This window comes from Dasypus novemcinctus, chromosome 11, assembly GCF_030445035.2.
Source record: "Dasypus novemcinctus isolate mDasNov1 chromosome 11, mDasNov1.1.hap2, whole genome shotgun sequence".
In the NCBI taxonomy this organism is placed as follows: Eukaryota; Metazoa; Chordata; class Mammalia; order Cingulata; family Dasypodidae; genus Dasypus; species Dasypus novemcinctus.
The window spans coordinates 56,865,911-56,884,314 of NC_080683.1; the positions used below are offsets into that span (position 1 = coordinate 56,865,911).

The 18,404-nt window shown below is 35.7% G+C and overlaps 1 protein-coding gene across 2 annotated transcripts in view; it reads right to left on the reverse strand.

Annotated features, from left to right (window-relative positions):
* SNAP91 (synaptosome associated protein 91) overlaps positions 1-18,404 on the reverse strand; it is a 159,653-nt gene continuing 141,249 nt past the window's right edge. For both annotated transcript variants that reach the window (XM_058307097.2, XM_058307098.2), the window contains 6 exons: positions 9,800-9,830; positions 8,577-8,688; positions 5,766-5,849; positions 5,062-5,166; positions 2,387-2,489; positions 1-1,407 (listed from right to left, as the gene is read on the reverse strand). In XM_058307097.2, the coding sequence (XP_058163080.1) occupies positions 2,397-2,489; positions 5,062-5,166; positions 5,766-5,849; positions 8,577-8,688; positions 9,800-9,830 (425 nt within the window). In that variant the 3' untranslated portion in view covers positions 1-1,407; positions 2,387-2,396. The remainder of the gene's footprint in view (positions 1,408-2,386; positions 2,490-5,061; positions 5,167-5,765; positions 5,850-8,576; positions 8,689-9,799; positions 9,831-18,404) is intronic.

Consider the following 18,404-nt stretch of genomic DNA (forward strand, 5'->3'; position numbering starts at 1 on the left):
TTATGTTTGCATTTTCTTTGTTCAAGGTGTTTATTGCATCTCAGAGGGCATACATGCACTGGGTTTTTAAACCGAAATACAAAGAAAAGCCATTTTGAAATTGGTTTCAGGTAATTTTCCCCCATTACAGTGTATGTCATCCCCACAGTAAATTCAGATACAACCACTTTTAATGGTACCATACATCAATTAAATAATTTGAAAAATAGGCAAACACCTTTCCAACCCAGTATGCTTTTACGAAGAGCTGCCAAGCCACTAGCAACACTGATCAACAGTGACCTCATTTATGCATCAAAATCTTCAGCCAAGCCATCAGCACAGACAGTATGACAACAAATTGAAAATTAAAGAATACAGTATGTACAGGAAAAGATACAGTTTTCTGAATTAGTTTAAGTCCTACTCACAATGGTACAACAAAACCTACTTTGAGCTCAATTGAGGAATGGAAGAACACTAGTCTACAGAACACACAAAGAAATACCAAATTAACAGATGTACATAAAACCCACAATAAAATGAAAATACTTGCAGTAATCTTTAAATCACAGATATACCTTGGGGTGCCTTCATAATTATTTGAAGTAGCACATCTCTTAATTGCTTTTTCACTGGCATGATAGAAACACACCCTTTACTTTTCAGTGCATTTAATCAAGAATGAATAAATGGGCCAATTTAGACACAAAACTTGTCAAATATAATTGAAATATATTTTAATATAGCAGGGATAAATATGGAATTCTTCCCATGTGATTTTTCATTCTTGATAAGGTAGCTTCAAGGAGAAGCATTTATTATGGACATTAATCTTTATACTTTTTAAAATAAAATTTCTTAACATATACAGTACCACAAAAATAAACATTTCTCACAACAGTTGAAGTTCCTGTAATAGGAAAAATGTACTCCACACTGAAAAAAGTTTTGTATAGTTAAGAGTGTCTTCCTAATTATCTGATAATATCACACTATGCTTGTAACAGAGATACCGAAGAAAAGAGAATTTATGGGGAGAGTTTAGGGTATGTCAAAAAGTTATATCTACATTGAAACCTTCAAAAACACAGACATATCTTCCCAAATGGCTCACCACACAACAGCTGCATCATCCGTCCATGGGCGAGGTCCAGAAAAGCATTAAAGGTGATCAGAAACATTCATTCATTGTTACATCGTACAACACACAAATAGCCCAAATACACTACAATTTCGAGAGTAGGGATAACAGCTAAGGTAGTACACATTCCTAATGTTCATTTTCACAGCTGGGCTACACATTTTGGAAGAGAAGTTATGAATAAGCATCGGGTTTGGTACTGGTGGCTCACTTTGAAACTCTGAGCATTGATCTTATTTTAAATCTCCAAATATTTTTTTCCTTTTCAGTCACAAAAATTGCAGCTGTAAAGATAAAAAGCACTTGAGTTAGAAAACAGAATATTACACATTCCTCAAACTTCTTACCTCCCCTGGAATTTGACTTCACAATTATTACAAAAATTTTTTACACAAAAGTTACTGTTTCACACAAAATTTTGTTCTATTTTAACAAACTCACATTTATTTACTTTTCACAATTCTTTAAAACAAGCTTAAAATTTCAGCTAGGAAAATTTAAAAAAACTTTCAATGTATAGTTTCACTGTGCATAAAAATTACACCAGCAAAAGTTTGAAAGTTGGATAATTATTAGAAACAGTAGTAAGACTTCAGTGCTAATTAAGAGCATCTAATCTTTTTAAAAGGGCAGTAAAAGAGGAAGGACAGCGGCATCTTATTTTTTGCTTCTATGCAGACATGTTGCTCAATAAGCCACTTTCTTAACAGCTGAACAAGTGGCAGAATACAGGAGAAGGGCCATATCCCTGGTATCTTGATGCCTTCCCTCATGCCTCTCCCTGCTTGAACCCCTGGCTTTTTCATCCTCACCAGTCATCTCCACCGGGGAAACTTTTCTGGGCTCTTGTGGCTAAGCCAGCATTATCAATGAATTTTTTAATGTCTTAATTTATAAAACTAAGAGAGAAAACCTGTAAATTGTCATTATGCAGATAAAGCACAAAGATAATAGGGGTAAAGCAAGAAGTTGCCAAATGTGCTTTGTAAGTTAGAAACAGCCATTTATTATACGTTGACTGAAATTTATATAGAAAGTTAGCAGTTACTGTATTTCATTTAGAAATTTTCAAGAATACCTTTGGCTATATAAGCATATTTTTAAATAAAGATAGTGTTTCATATTGATTTCAGAAGTATAAATACTCAACTTAGAATTCATAAAGATTATTCAAAATACAGAAACAACAAATAACATACTGAAATAGCTAAGCATCAAATAGCTGATTATTACAAGCCCACAGGAAAGCTCAATATTAGATACCTTAAATTGTTTACAAGAAATCCTTGATGTTAAGATCCGCTAATGGGTCCTTTGCTGGAGGTTTCTTGGGACTCTGAGTGGCAGGTGTAGGGCTTGGAGAAAGCTAATTGGGGATAAGCCAGACCAAGATAGCAGAAAGAGAAAGCAAACAGAGAGAGATACAAGCATTAGGCAGAACACATACCACAGAAACAAACATGCAGAAGATTAGATGGCTAAAGGCTTAAAAAATTAATTTTGTTCTACTTAGTTGCAGTGTTGTGTTTAAGTTTGGATTGGTTAAAAAAAAAAAATCAAATGATTTGGCTTCCTTGAAATTCTTTTAGATCAGATTCAGCCAAAGTAAAATTTGGGGAATCTGGTAGAATAATATAGATGTGAGTTAGGAAAAATATGGAAAGCTAGTTACATAAATATGTTATAAATATATAGAAAAAACAATCAATTTCTCTATGCAAAAGTACTTTTTTTTACTGAGTTATTAGTATCACTAAACTACTACAAGACTTTAAATGGCCTTTCTTGGAATGAGTTTGAAGGAAAACTTGAAAAGAAAGTGTGCAGAAAGCCACTTAAGAAATTACTTAAAATGGTTAAATATACTAGGATTTCATATAAATTATTTTAATTAAAAACCAGTCAAGTCTTGGAGAAATGTTTGTTTCAGCTGAACAAACAGTTTCCTGGTCACAAATGTCACTAAATTCCGATCTACCTGGTCAGTTCACCGAGAAGGCTAAGACTGATTATTAAATACTATAGCAAAGAATCATGCTGAACTTGCAGCAAAAGTAACAAAGAATTAATATACTTTGTTACTGTTTAACCAATACCTATAATATTTCACTGTGTGACAGAGACAACTTTTGGGAGCAAGCTTTTGCAGGAATTTTAGAGTATGAGGCTATGAAACTCTGTATAGTTTAACAGGTGACATCTTTCCTTTGAATCTAATAAATTTCCTATGCGCCTAGCATGATGAAAAAAATCTCAGTAATCTGGGACTATGGAGCAGAAATGTATGTTTTTATTGACTAGTAAACAGAACTCTGGAAATGAAGATTTTGATTTGTTCCTAACCACTAACTAACTGAATTATCTATCAGCCAAATTTCCATTTTTAAAATTGGGAAACTATTTCAAAGAAATCTCAGAAAAACTTAATGTCAACCTTGAAGTTGTGTGGAAGATAAGAAACTTAAAAAATTGGCCCACAATTAATCATTAAGTAAGATGATAATATCAGGATACCAATCAATTCATCAATTAAAGAATAATGGAGTAATGGAATAATAAAGGTATTAGTAATGAAAATCTGCTTTGTTATCTGATGCCACAAACTCATGTTTATTTTACTCTCTAATAAAATTATCTAAGCTGCTTCTTTGAAATAGGAAGTATAAACTAAAAATTTGTTTGTATGGCATGCCATTTTCTGACTTACTGATTAAAGCAATGTGTTTTCAAACTACCTAATTTTAATTTTCATTCTTTAAATTAAGTAAATAAATTGATGCTCTCTAACACTGTGCAAGAAAAACAACTGCCTTAAATGATAAAACTGTATTAATTTATTTCCAAAGCTTTCAACACAAATATAGTAAGAATTTGAACATTCTTTCAAGTTCATAAAAATAAAAACTTTTTTTTTTCTTCAAAAAGGTGGTAAATAGTCATGGATATATTCAACTATCAAGGAAATATCCATGATGAATGAGATTCTTCTTAGAATTTAAATATAACTAGGTTAAATTTAATCCTAACTGTTTATCTCAAACTCATCATCTCTTTCAATGTCCACAAAACTCTTCCCTGATCAGCTTGGTTTTGAGGGGTTAAAGTGAAGAAGCCGAAAGCAAACTTTGGGGAACAGGTAGAGGATGGATTTAGAGGTGGACCAAGGAAGCAAAAAAGGGTTCAAGTACACTCAAAGTTCATAGTAGAGGGGAGCAGATATAGCTCAAGTGATTGAGTGCCTGCTTCACACGTACAGGGGCCTGGGTTCAATCCCCAGTACCTCTTAAAAAAAAAGTTCATAGTAGATATCCTAAGGATAAGATTATATAAATACACATTTGGTAAGTAAAAATATTATAGGAAACTATTTACTGGTACTATTAAAATATAACTGAGCTATTTGATTTGGTTTGCTAAGCCTGATGTTAGTAAAGTTATAACTCAGTGTTCTGACTCAATCCAAGTCAATTTCCCATGGGGAAAAACACTTGGGTTCCACATACCCTTCCACTTGGCCAGGCAGTTTATGAGAGGAATCCAGAAAGGGTGACTGCTCAGTATGACCGCAGCAAAACAGTTCAAGAAAGGGCCTATATTATGGCATATTTATAAATGAGGACAGTATTTAATAAATCTATAGACCAAAAGTACTCATTTCTCTGGGACAAATGCCCCAAATGCATGAAATGTCTGGTTTTACTCAGGTACCACTCTGAATAAGTAGAAGAATGGAAGGATCGCAGGATAATTAGTTATTTCTATTGCTTTTCTCCAAACCTCCCACTATTGCTAATCTGTCTTCCATGTTCCCTTTACATCTGAAGCAGCAGAAGTGAGGATTGTATCAGGTAAAATCACGTTTTAAGCATTTGCCACATGACAGTATTATTTTTATAAATTAATGCCACTACTTCGTAGAAAACATTTAAGAAACTGACCTGTGTGCCAGGTCCAGCTGTAGCTCCAAAGGGCGGCCTCATCATGGGCTGTGCAAACATGACTGGCTGCTGAGGCATCATGGGCATGCCCGTGCCAGCAGGAGGCTGTAAGGGAAGAGTGGTCAGAGCATGAGGGAATCCACGATGGCAATGCCTGGCATTGATGGTGTTAATATACCTGTGAGGCAGGTATAAATGTGTCATTTTGAACTGTGGGTGCTGCGAGGCTGAATGATGGGACAGGGTCACTGGGGTGGGGTGTAAGCCTGGCTGACCACCCAGAATCCTCATCTTCAACCAGGTTTTGCTGTTGTTCCTTCGTCTTATGTAAGCACTGGCTCTCGAAGAGATTTGAAAATGTGTTTATGGAAAGTGGCCCTAAAATTTGCTGGTGAGAGAAGTGATAAGTAGAATCCCTAACAGAGTGATAAAGGGCTGATTTTGATTCAGGTTAGATGATGGCTGGCAAATCTTATTCCAATAATGACATACAATTTATATATTTTAGAAATGACTTTATCACTTCATGCATAGAGACTCCTTACCATCTAAAACAAGTCACTTACTTTAAAAATTTTGCTTTACTGCATTGTGGGGAGATTATATGCTATAGAAATTCCTGTTAATCTGGGAATTGGCAAAGGCCTTAGAAATGTCACTGAAATTTCAGGACATTATAAATTTTAGCATAGGTTGCTACTCACCATTCCAAATCCTCCCCCAGGTTGTCCAACAGATGGTGCCCCGGCAACAGGAGGAACTGAACTGGTTGGAGGTACAGCTCCTTGCTACCAAAAAAAACAAAACAAAACATACACGACAAAGGCACACGCAACAACAGACAGACACAAATAACCAAGATAATTTGGTTTGAAAATGACAATAAAATTTTAAAAATGCATGTGTCTCAAGGAGGCAAAGATGTAAAGAAATCTCAAATTTCAGTTCTAAATTTAAAAAAAAAAAAAGCTCTAGCACCATGCCAACAAGGTTACTAACTTGATGCTTACTGGCTGGCAGCTCACTCACAGCACTGGTGTCCTCTCTATTTCCTTATACCTACCCCCACTATAAAGGAGCAAACTTCTCCAGGTTCTTCTTTTTCTATCACCATATATTCTGACAGGTATTGTGTTAGACATTTGGAGATTGTGCTTTCTTTTTTTTAAATGCTTGTTTTCCATTTTTTTGTATTATTCTGATCAATGGTCTATTTAGCAAATTGCCCCACAGAGAAACCTGGGCAACTATTGCTTTGTGGGTATCATTCCAGGAGTCCCCAAGTTGTGTGGATTCTACCAGAGAATCTGCTTTCTTTTCTTCCCTTCCACTCAAACTTTTTTTTTTTTTTTAATCTACAGCTGATCTTCCAAACACCACCAGTGTTTGGTTTCCCTCTTCCCCCTCTTGCCTTCACTCCACCTTAGACTCTGCTATTAAAGTGTTTGTTATGAAACTAACCTGTTCAAAAACAATAAGAGCCTTATCCTTCTGACAAGGGTAACATCCTTAAAGTATAAAACTCCTTAGATCAGCACAAAAGGCCTCTCTAATTTTGCGTGGACAAGAGAGGAAAATGAATTTCTTTAATTTGGTGATGATAGTATACATTGTGAGGCTTGCTGTCATCGCATAGTACTAACAGATTTAAAAGATCAGTTCTACAGAAGTGTTTCTTTCTTTAGGGACTCTATGTTTACTGACACTCTAATCCCATTCCCCCAGTAAGGTAGTAGTTCTCAAATATTTGTACCTAAAAATGGAGTGGAGTCCCCGGCTTAGGAATGCTACTAGCTTATGTTCTCAGTATCTAGGTCTTAAGGAAAAGCTTGGAGTCCCAAGTTCCATTTTGAGGTCCCAATGCTGGTTTCAACAATAAATTCTATGGTCATTGTAGGCATAGGTCAGCTAAAAAGAGATTTATAGTTTTCTATTAAGTAAACTTTGTAAAAATTAAAGCAGAATGCTTTATGGCTAAATACAAAACTAAGCTCTTCACACTGTTTTTATATAATGACAAGAAAGATTTGAAGAGATAAATACCTAGATAATAGGCAATTTTCTCATTTTTATCTCTTATGAATTGCTTCTTAAAACTAAGTTCTTTTATCAGATTTTGAAATCACCAAATGCATGAATATTAATGCTTGAATTTTCTGCTCTTACTAGCACCAAGGGGTGAAGCCTCATACCTACAGTTGGGGCCAAAGGAAATGGGTTTTAGGGACCCAAGTTGGAGAGCAGAATGTGTTTTCCTATAGAAACTATGGCATATATTATAATTTAATTAATACTATTAATATGGTTTTGTGGTAAATTCTGGATTCAAAAGAACTTTTTCAAGACTGGCTTGAATTTATTATTTATAAACCTGTTTAAAGAATATGAATTCTAAATTTCAAAACTCAGATATTTAAATTAATTTCTGGAACATAATATATTAATTTTTTTTCATTTTTTTATTAAAGAAGTTGTAGCTTACAAAACAATCATGCATAATGTGCAGAATTCCTATACTACACCACTTACATTATTGTGGAACATTTTGTTACAGATTATCAAAGAACATGATCAGATTATTACCACTAACTATGGTCTATAGCACATACTTGCAAAACGTGATATATTTTTAATGGAGACTTTCTAAAACATTTATGTTCTAATTTTTATTAATTCACTTCCATGCATGTTTGTTTGGCTGGGGTGGTGGGTGGATGGTTAGGAATTAATTTAGGCCGCAAGTAGAGGATGGCATTGAGAAAGCCTTAGAGATGGGTATGATTTAGATATGTGGAGGTGGTGACCAAAGGTAAAAACTGTGAGTGAGTTTGGGAAAGCGACTAGTCTCGTTTTGCTAAATATGGGGCATATATAAGAAAACAGTGAATTTTGCTGGAAAGAATTTTGCTATTCTTTTAGTGTTGGCAAATTTCATAAAACAGTAGTCTTTATTTCCAGGAATATGCATTTTCAACAAAGCAAATGTGAATTTATTAATATATTAATAGAAATTTAACATAGAAATGAAATCTGTTTGAATCTTATAGAAAAGATGGTTAGTAGTTTCAATTAAAAAAAAAGGTGAGCAGCATTAATAGGGTTTTAAAATGAAAGTTCACTTACACAATAGAAAATTGTCCAATCTTTCTGATAAGAAAAAAGTTACTATTACTATTAAGTCAACCAGGAAATTTGGACAAGAAATGTAATAAAATATAGATAATACTCAATGGTAATAAATGTTTTTGGAAAGCTATTTCCATAAATACACAAATATAGAACGAACATGTGAAGAAGCATAAAACTTTAAAAATATTTAAAATAAAAAATAGTTCATAATATTTCTTATATATAAAGTAAATGGAATCTGGTAAACATTGCATGTTGTTTATATTTCTTCAATGGATGAAAAAGAGGTACAATAATATCAATAACAGAGTTAAGCAAAATATATGCTCTATATACTTGGACATCAACATAGTACCCACATTGCACTGGCCTCTGGGGCTACATACCAAGGGAGCACTTGCTGGAACTCCTGTTGACCATGTTGCAGGAGCTACTTTGGGCTGCCAATTGGCTCCACCAGTCAACTTTTTCTCTCCAGCATTCCACTGAAGATCTCCCCTAATATCAAATATGCAAAAAACCAAAAGTCCAAAAACCATGAATCAAAAAAGAATGGTATGTAACTCCTTCTGCTTTAGGGTTAGAAAGAGTGTGTATAAGTCAAATGGCAATAGGGAGAAAAAGTTAAAGCATAGAGGAGTCTTACACATACTCTTTCTAAGACAGCCTAAAAGCATTTGAAAAAAATTATTCAGTTTGGAGCTTAAGGATAACAGGAATTTCCTATCACCTCTAATAGAAAAATGTGCCATAAAACTCAAATAACTGACTGCATTCCTCACTGGTTATAAAATATTCCAAGGAAATGTATCATAAATGCTGTACATTTATGATACATACATAAATGCATCGATGATGATGCTTTGTTGATCTTAGAGGGTTCAGCAGGATTCCATACTGCTATATCACTGCTACAACATGGCTTGCAGTGATGGTAAGACAACGTATATTGTAAAATGCATCCCAATTTAAGAGACATTAAAATATTCTTAATAAATAAATAATTGTGCAAGAATAGCTAGAAATAGTAGTTATATACAGCAGGGGAAACAGATTGAGAGGTGAAGAATTTTCTTGTCTATTTTTTGTTTTTTATTATTAATATGGAAATAATGAAAATGCTCTAATAATGATTAAAGTGATGAATGCACAACTATGTGACTATACCAAATATCACTGATTGTACACTTTACATGAGTTGTATGCTTTATTAATATGTATCAATAAAATTGATTTGTTAAAAAATACCCATTTAAAAAAGGGTACATTGGTTGTCATTATTACTATCCTTTAAAATTGGTACTCCATGGAAGACTTTAAATCAATTGTTAACAAGGAATATTATAATTTAAGCTATTAAACTATTCAAACCATTTCTAAAAATAACTCAGTGACAGTCTTGGAGACTGACATAGATTGTTCCTTTTCATTGCAAAACAACCATTTGGAAGTTCCAATAGAATAAAAAAATCCAAAGCAAAACAAAAACCACTTTTGAAATTGTCTAACCTGATAAAGAGTAATTATTCCAATGAGTACAATGCTTGATAATCTCAGACAAATATAAATAAAATGTCAAAAGGAAATAAGATAATTTCAAATAACTTACTTTTTTGATGTGGTACCAGAAATTCCAAGATCTATAAATGGATAAAAGAAGGAAGAATTTAAACCTCTATACTCAGCTTAAATGATACGGTTTGACATTTTTCAGGTCTAGAAAAAGTCCATTTTTTATGTATATGTGACTGCATTCATGTATACAAAAAACACACTCTACTAGGAAACATACAAATAAAAACCTTTCTTTTACTTGACTTTAGGATCACATTTTAGTGTCTTCTGGTACGCAGAAAAGAGTTACCATAGCAGGGCTGAGTGCTAACATGGGCCTGCTTGCAAGGCTGGCTCTTGGCTGGTTCTGGAAACTTGACTGCTAAACAAACAGTTCTGTATATTGATATAAAACTTAAGTTAGATGATAAGGGTGGCTTGCTGGGCCTAAATGGTACAATCCATCAATGTGGTTACTGAAAAACACCTGCCTTCCTTGTGGGAGTCTGGAATTTTGGTACATGTTAAATAGAGGGTGCCTATGTGACCAGTGGAGAGTTGGGTTCAATTGTGGTTTCCCTACACATGGCTCTTCTGTCCTTCCATTCGAACCTATAATTAGTACTAGAGTTGGTAGGAGTACGCCCAAGAAACTTAAATCCCTGGGCTGTCATGTGCCAGCTAGGCCCTGACTCTCAATGGAGTTGCAACATCTCCTCTCCAGTTCATTGTTAGGACAACTAAAAAGGAGGTGATGATGGATAACTACCACACCAAGGAATCAAGAGAGTCTGCAACTGCAAGCAGGAGAGTCCCATCCATTGGCCTTATGGGATTGCAGCCCCTTCTCAATTAGAGGCGGAGTGGACATCACCATCCCAGAATCCTCAGGATTGGGGAATGAACTATGGACTAAAGTAGACTTAGTGGTATTCTGCTGCAGACTTATTGTGATTCTAGCAATGGAAGAAAGTTCATCATTGATGTACAGGCAGTGGCCACTGGAGGTTCTGAAGGCAGGGAGAGAGAAAACAGGTATAATACGGGGGCATTTTCAAGACTTGGGAATTGTCCTGAATGACATCACAATGACAGATACAGGCCATTATATATTTTGCTACAGCCTACAGAATTGGTTGGGAGAGAATGTAAACTACAAGGTAAACTTTAATCCATGATTAGTGGCAATGCTCCGAAATGTATTCACCAATTGCAATGAATGTACCTCACAAATGAAGGATGTTGTTAATGTGGGAAAATGGGGGAGGTGTGTGTGGGGGAATATGGGAATCTCCTATATATATATATTTTAAAGATATATATATTTTATCCCACCCCACCTCCTTTGTGGCTTTTTGCGTGCTGTCTGCTCTGTGTCCATTTACTGTGCATTCTTCTGTGTATTTATTTTTTTTATTTCCCCGCCTTGCAGCTTATTTGCTGTCTGCTCTCTGTGTCCATTTGCAGTACTCTGTTCTGTGTTGTTGCTTGTCTCCCTTTTTGTTGCATCACCTTGCAGAGTCAGCTCTCTGTGGCGCCCGGGCAGGCGGCTCTTTGCAGTGTGCTGGTGAACCCGTCTTCACAAGGAGGCCCCGGGATACGAACCCAGGGACTCCCATGTGGTAGACAGGAGTGCAACTGATTGAGCCACAGCTGCTTCCCTCTCCTTAATTTTTTTTAATGCAACATTTATGTAATCTAAATATCTTTAAAAAACAAAACAAAACAAAAAACCTGAGTGCTGAGCTTCTAAAAGACTTTGCTGGGCAGAAACATCACACACGCTGCTGCATTTGGTTGCTAGGGGAAGAGTCCCCTCATAGGAGGGACAGAGAATAAGGAAGCCTGTACGTGGATTCCCCAGACTCTGCCTTTTCCCCTTATGATGTGGCTGTGTATCCTTATTACACCTCTGAAATAGATCTTAGCGGTGAGTGCAATGGTATGTTCAGGCCCAGGAGTCCTTTTAGTGAGTCTACTTAAGCGAGGGTGGTCTTAGGAACCCTTGACAAAACTGGTTTAATCATTCTGCTCTAATCTCAATTCATTTATTACTTCAACAAATATTTATTGAACCCCTACATATTCCATGCACTGGACACATCAGTGAAAAAGCATAAAGATCCCTATTTGGAGAAACTTGCATTCTAATGAAGTGAGACAGGTTAACAATAAGATGATAAATTTCAGAGGCTGTTGGAAGGCTACAAGTGTTATGGAAAAATGAAAAGGAAAAACAGGGTAAGGAGGACCTGGAAGTGTGGGGTGAAAGTTGGGGGGCAGACTGCTGTATTAAATAAGAGGACCAGGGAAGGCCTCACTGACAAGGTGAGACCTGAGCCAGGCTCAGCAAGAATCTGGGGTAAGACCTTTCTAGGGAGATGGAGCAGCCAATACAAAGGCTCTAATCAGATGCAGGTCTGATGTGCTAGAGGATGATATCGATATTTATTTCTTGCCAAATTTTTGCATTATAAAATATAATCAGGTGTATATTCTAAATATAAAATACTGAAGTGATTACATATAATTTTAGTCATTTTTTTGCTTTTAAAAGACCAAGAAAGTTCATTTTAAAAATTCATTTTTCAATTAGACTCAGAAATTAATTCTATGTGGATTAAATAATTGAAAAGCTAAACACAGTATTTATGCCTGGTAATGTAAAAAGGCAGAAAGAAGCAGAAATGTGTCTTAGACATTGATACCTGAATTCCTTTTCAAGTTTTTATGGTAGATGGGAATGCTAAGAAGTTCCAAGCTGAGGGGGCGGGGCTCTATTGGAGGCTGAGTTCCCTGGACTCTAAGATGGACATTAGTTTGAAGAAGGTTTGTTATCAAAGGGAAGAGAAGGAAGTAGGATTGGACAAGACTGCAATGCAGTCCCAATAAAGGCCTCAGCTGACACTATGAGGAGGTTTTTTTAAACATCTTTATTGGGATATAACTCACATGCCCTAACAGCCATCCTTTCAAAGTGTACAATTAAATTATTTTAGTATATCCACAGAATTGTGTAACCAACAACAAAATCAATTTTGGTACATTTTCAACAACCCCCAAAGAAACTCTATACTCATTAGTAGTCACTCCTCTTCCTCCCGCCTCCCCCAGATCCTGGCAATCACTAATCTCCTTTCTGACTCTATGTATTTTACTTATTTGAATATTTCATATAAATGGAATCGTAAATCATGTGGTCTTTTATGTCTAGCTTCTTTCACTTACCATATTTTTATGGTTTTTCCACGTTATAGCATGTATCATTATTTCATTCTCCTTTATTGCTGAATAATATTCCACTTTACTAATATACCACATTTTGTTTATCCATTCATCAGTTGATAGGCATTTGAGTTTATCCATGTACTTGCTATTAAGAATAATGCTGCTATGAAAATTCAAGTGTAAGTTTTTGAGTGGACAGACACTTTGATTTCCATTCCATATGCCTAGAAGTTGAATTGCTGGGTCATATAGTAACTCTACTTTTTTGAGGAACTGACAACCTGTTTTCCACAGCAGCTACAACTTGTTACAGTCTCACCAACAATGTATGTGGGTTCCATTTATTTCTCTACTTCCTCAAATGTAATGTTCCCTCCTCCTGCTTTTTATTATTATTATAGCTAGCCCAAAGGGTATGAAGTGGTATCTCATTGTGGTTTTGATTTTTGATTTTCATTTCACAAATGAATAATGATGTTCAGCAGCTTTTCATGTATCAATTGGCATTTTTATATCTTCTTTGGAGAAATGTCTATGCAAATCCTTTGCCCATTCTTAAATTGGGTTATATGTCTTTTTATTATTGAATTGTAAAAGGTCGTTATATATTCTGTATAAAGTCCTTTATCAGACATACAATTTGCAAATATTTTCTCCAATTCATGAGTTGTCATTCTACTTTTTTGATGGTATCATTTGTAGCACAAAATATTTTAATTGGATGTAGTCCAGTTTCTATTTTTTTTCCTTTGTGGTTTGTGCTTTTAGTGTCTGTGGCAGTTGGAGATTATTTATGAACCCCTCAAAAGAGAAGGATTATTTTGTAAACTGGTCTGTTCCTCTGGGTATGATAACCTTTGGTTACATTAAATCCAAAGGTTTTAAGTTTACTGAATTGAATATTCTTAACTTAGAGTGCCTTTGATTCGACCACATCAGTAAGGCGTGACTCAGGCTAAGTCCCCACCCTCTTGGGGGGCTGATATAAACAGGCACGCACTCAAGAAGACACAGGAAGAAAAGAGAGAACTTTGTCAGTTTTGATCCTAGAACTCTGGGGAAAGATAAGCCAATTTGCCTAATAGTTTGCAGCTGAGAAAGCCTGGAAAGAAACAAGCCCTATCCCAGACTGATATAGGAAGCCCTGAAAGATGAACCCTATGCCAGCCTATGGCTGAGATCAGAAGAAGTTGGGACCACAGAGCCTTAAGAGGAAGAAGGATGGAGAGACCAGGAAGAGATCACCTGCCATCTTGCTTCAACACATGGCAGCTGGCTATGGTACCTTGACTTGGACTCTTTAGGGCCTTGTAACTGTAAGCTTTTACCCCAAATAAATACCTTTATAACAGCAACAGATTTCTGGTACTTCGCATCAGCAACTCTTTGGCTGACTAATACAGTGTCATACCTAAGAAACGAAACACCTAATCTAAGGTAACGAAAATTTACTCCCATGTTTTCTTCTTTATTTTTTTGGCCCTTACATTTAGGTCTATAATTCTTTTTAAATTAATTTTTGTGTATGGTGTAAAGAAGGGATCCAACTTCATATAAAGCAGTGCTAGTTGTAAAGACTGTTCTTTCCCCACTGAATTGTCTTGGCATTTTGCTGAAAATAAATTGACATAGATGAATAGATTTATTTCTAGACTCTCAATTCTATTCCATTTATCTAGATGTCTATTCCATACTGTCTTGATTACTGTAGCTTTGTAGTAAGTTTTCAAATTGGGAAGTGTTACTCTTAAAACATTTTTCATTTTTTCAAGATGTTTTGGCTATTATGGTTCCCTGGTATTTTCATATGAATTTTAGTATCAGTGTCAATATCTGAAAAAAAGCAAGATGAATATTGACAGGGTTTGCATTGAACTTGCAGGTCATTTTTTTTCAGATTTGTAATATATTTTATTTTTTTAAACCACATACTATAAAATTCAGTGTTGGGGTAGTGTATTTTTCTATGAGTTTTGAAAAATTCATATATTCATGTAAACATGACTACAAGGATATATAGCAGTTTTATCACCTAAAAATATTTCCTTGTGCTGCCCTTTGTAGTCAGCTTCCCCCTTACTCCTAATCCTGGCAACCAGCAATATGCGTTCTTCATCCGTATATGCCTTTACACAAGAATGTCATATAAATTGAAACATACAGTATATATTCTTTTGCATCTGGCTTCTTTCATTTAGCACAATGCACTTGAGATTCATTCACGTTGTTTTGTATATCAATAGTCCATTCCCTTTTATTCCTAAGGTAAAGCCACACTGAATGGGTTTACCACAATTTACTTACACATTCACCTGTTGGAAGATGTTTCTGTTGTTTCTGATATTTCTGAAGAATATTTCTAAATAAAGTTTCATGAACAGGTTTTTGTGTGAACAAATGTTTTCATTTCTCTAGGGTAAATTGCTATGAGTGGGATTAATGAGTCATGAAACAAGTGTAATTTCACTATAAGAAACTGCTAAACTCTTCCAAAATGACTACATCATTTTGTATTTCAACCAATAAATGAATGAGAGTTCTAGTTCCATATCCTTGTTAGTCCTTGGTATTGTCAGTTTTTAAAAAAAATTAGTCATTATAACTGGTGTACAGGGGGGTGGGTTTTCTTTTATAGTAGGATAATTCACATAATATAAAATTCATCCTTTTGAAGTGTACAATCCCAGAGTATTTAGTATATTCACAAGATCTAATTCTAAAATGTTTTCATCATTCTAAATGGAATCCCTACATCCATTAGTCACTCCACATTCCCTCCTCCCCTAGCAACCATTAATATACTTTTTGTCTCTATGGATTTACCTGTGCTAGACATTTCATATAAAAAAACGGAATCATATAATACGTGGCCTTTTGTGTCTAGCTTCTTTCATTTAGCATAATGTTTTCAAGGTTCATTGATGTTCCAACATGTGTTATTACTTCACCCTTTTTTATGGCTAAACAATGTTCTATTTTATGGCTAATACTACATTTTGTTTATCTATTCATCAGTTGATGGGCATTTGTGTTGTTTCCTCATTTTGGCTATTGTGAATAATGATGCTATAGCCATCTGTGCACCAATTTCCCTATATCCTTGCCAAGACTTGTTACTGACCCTCTTTTTCATTATAACCATCCCCATGGGTGTGAAGTGGTATCCACTTGTGGTTTTGATTTCCGTTTATTTTTCTAATGGCTAATGATGTTGAGCATTTTTTAATGTGCTTATTGGTCAATCTTCTTAGCAAACCAATTACATTTTATTTATTTATGCATCCATCCTTTTTCTTTCCCCTTCCCCTCCCATCCATCCCTCTGCCCTTCTGTTTTTGCTGTGTGTGTCCATTTACCGTGTGATCTTCTGTATCTATTTTTCTTTTAGTCTTCTCAATTTTTTCTCCTTTAGGATTCACTGGGATTCGATCCTGGGGACCTCGGATGTGGAGAGAGGTTCTGTATCAATTATGCCACCTCAGTTCCTGGTGGCCACTGTGCTTCACCTGGATTCTCTCCTTTGTCTTTTGTTGCATCATCATCTTGCTGCATGACTCACTTGCATGGGCAATGGCTCGCCATGAGGCACTCAGCCCACCATGTGGGCACTGGCTCACCATGTGGGCACTCGGCTGGTCAATCTTCTTTAGAGAAATGTCTACATAAGTACTTTGCCCATATAAATTGGATTATTATTTTCTTTTATGAGTTGTAAGGGTTCTTTATATATTCTGAATGCTAGACCCTTTTCAGAGATATGATGTAAAAAATATTTTCTCCCATTGTGTGAGTTGTCTTTTCATTTCCTTGATAGTGTTTTTTGAAGCACAAAAGATTATATATTTGATGAAATACTATTAATCTATTTTTCTTTTGGCTGCTTGTCTTTTAGATATTATACCTAAGAAACCATTGCCTAATCCACAGTCACGAAGATTTACACCTAGGTTTTACTTCTAAGAGTTTCATAAGTTTTAACTCTTACGTTTAGGTCTTTGATCCATTTTGAATTAATTTTTGTACATGATGTTAGGTAGGGATCCAATTTTATTTTACTTTTTGCATTTGGATATCCATTTGTCCCAGCACTATTTGTTGAAAAGATTATTCTTTCCTTATTGAATGGTCTTTGTACCCTTGTTAGAAATCACTTGACCATAGTTAGGTTTATTTCTGGAGTCTCGCCTTTATTTTATTGATCTTCATGTCTATGCTTATGGCAGGACAACACAAAAAGCTTTGTGGTAAGTTTTTTCCCCCCTCCTTCTGTGATCTGTTCATTGTCAGGCCAGCAAGGGCCAGAGGATGGCAACAGTGCATGCAGCAGATCAAACACAAAACTATTCAATAACTTAGCAGTGCTCTGATGGATTAAGTACTGACTATATTTTTTAGGACTTAGGCACACAGTACCTCCAGTGGCAGATTTATAAGATTTTGACAAACTATGCAGCTGTAGCTACAGGACCACTGGACTTTGTGCACAGCTTGAAATCACATTCTATGGTTAAGTTTTTTTTTTCAAATAAAGATTTATTTATTTATTTATTTATCTCCCCTTCCCCTCACCCCCATCCCGGTTGTCTGTTCTCTGTGTCTATTTGCTGCGTCTTCTTTATCTGTGTCTTTGTCTGCTTCTGTTGTCGTCAGCGGCACGGGAATCTGTGTTTCTTTTTGTTCCGTCATCTTGTTGTGTCAGTTCTCCGTGTGTGCGTGGCACCATTCCTGGGCAGGCTGCACTTTCTTTCACGCTGGGTGGCTCTCCTTACAGGGTGCACTCCTTGTGCGTGGGGCTCCCCTACGCGCGGGACACCCCCGCGTGGCAAGGCACTCCTTGCGCGCATCAGCACTGCACATGGGCCAGCTCCACACGGGTCAAGGAGGCCCGGGGTTTGAACCTTGGACCTCCCATGTGGTAGATGGACGCCCTAACCACTAGGCCAAGTCCACCGCCTATGGTTAAGTTTTGAAATCGGGAAGTTTAAGTCCACAAAATTTGTTCTTTTTCAAGACTGTTTCGCTGTTTTGGGTCCCTTCTATTTCCATATGAATTTTAGCATCGGCTTGTTAATTTTGGTAGGGATTGTGCTGTATCTGTAGACCATTTAAGGGAGTATAGCTGTCTTAAAAATATTAATTCTTCTTGTCCATGAACAAGAGATATCTTTTCATTTTTTATGTGTTTTTAGATTTCTTTCAAAGATTGTTTTGTAGCTTTCATTGTACAGTTTTGCATTTATTTTGTTAATTTTTTTAACATTCTTTTTTTTTATCTTTTTTTTCCTTCTAAAGATACATAGAACACACACAATGTTACATTAAAAAAATAAAAGAGGTACCCCACTCCTCACAACTCCTACTACTCCCACATCAACAACTTCTTTCGTTAGTGTGGTACATTCATTGCATTTGATGAATACATTTTGGAGCAT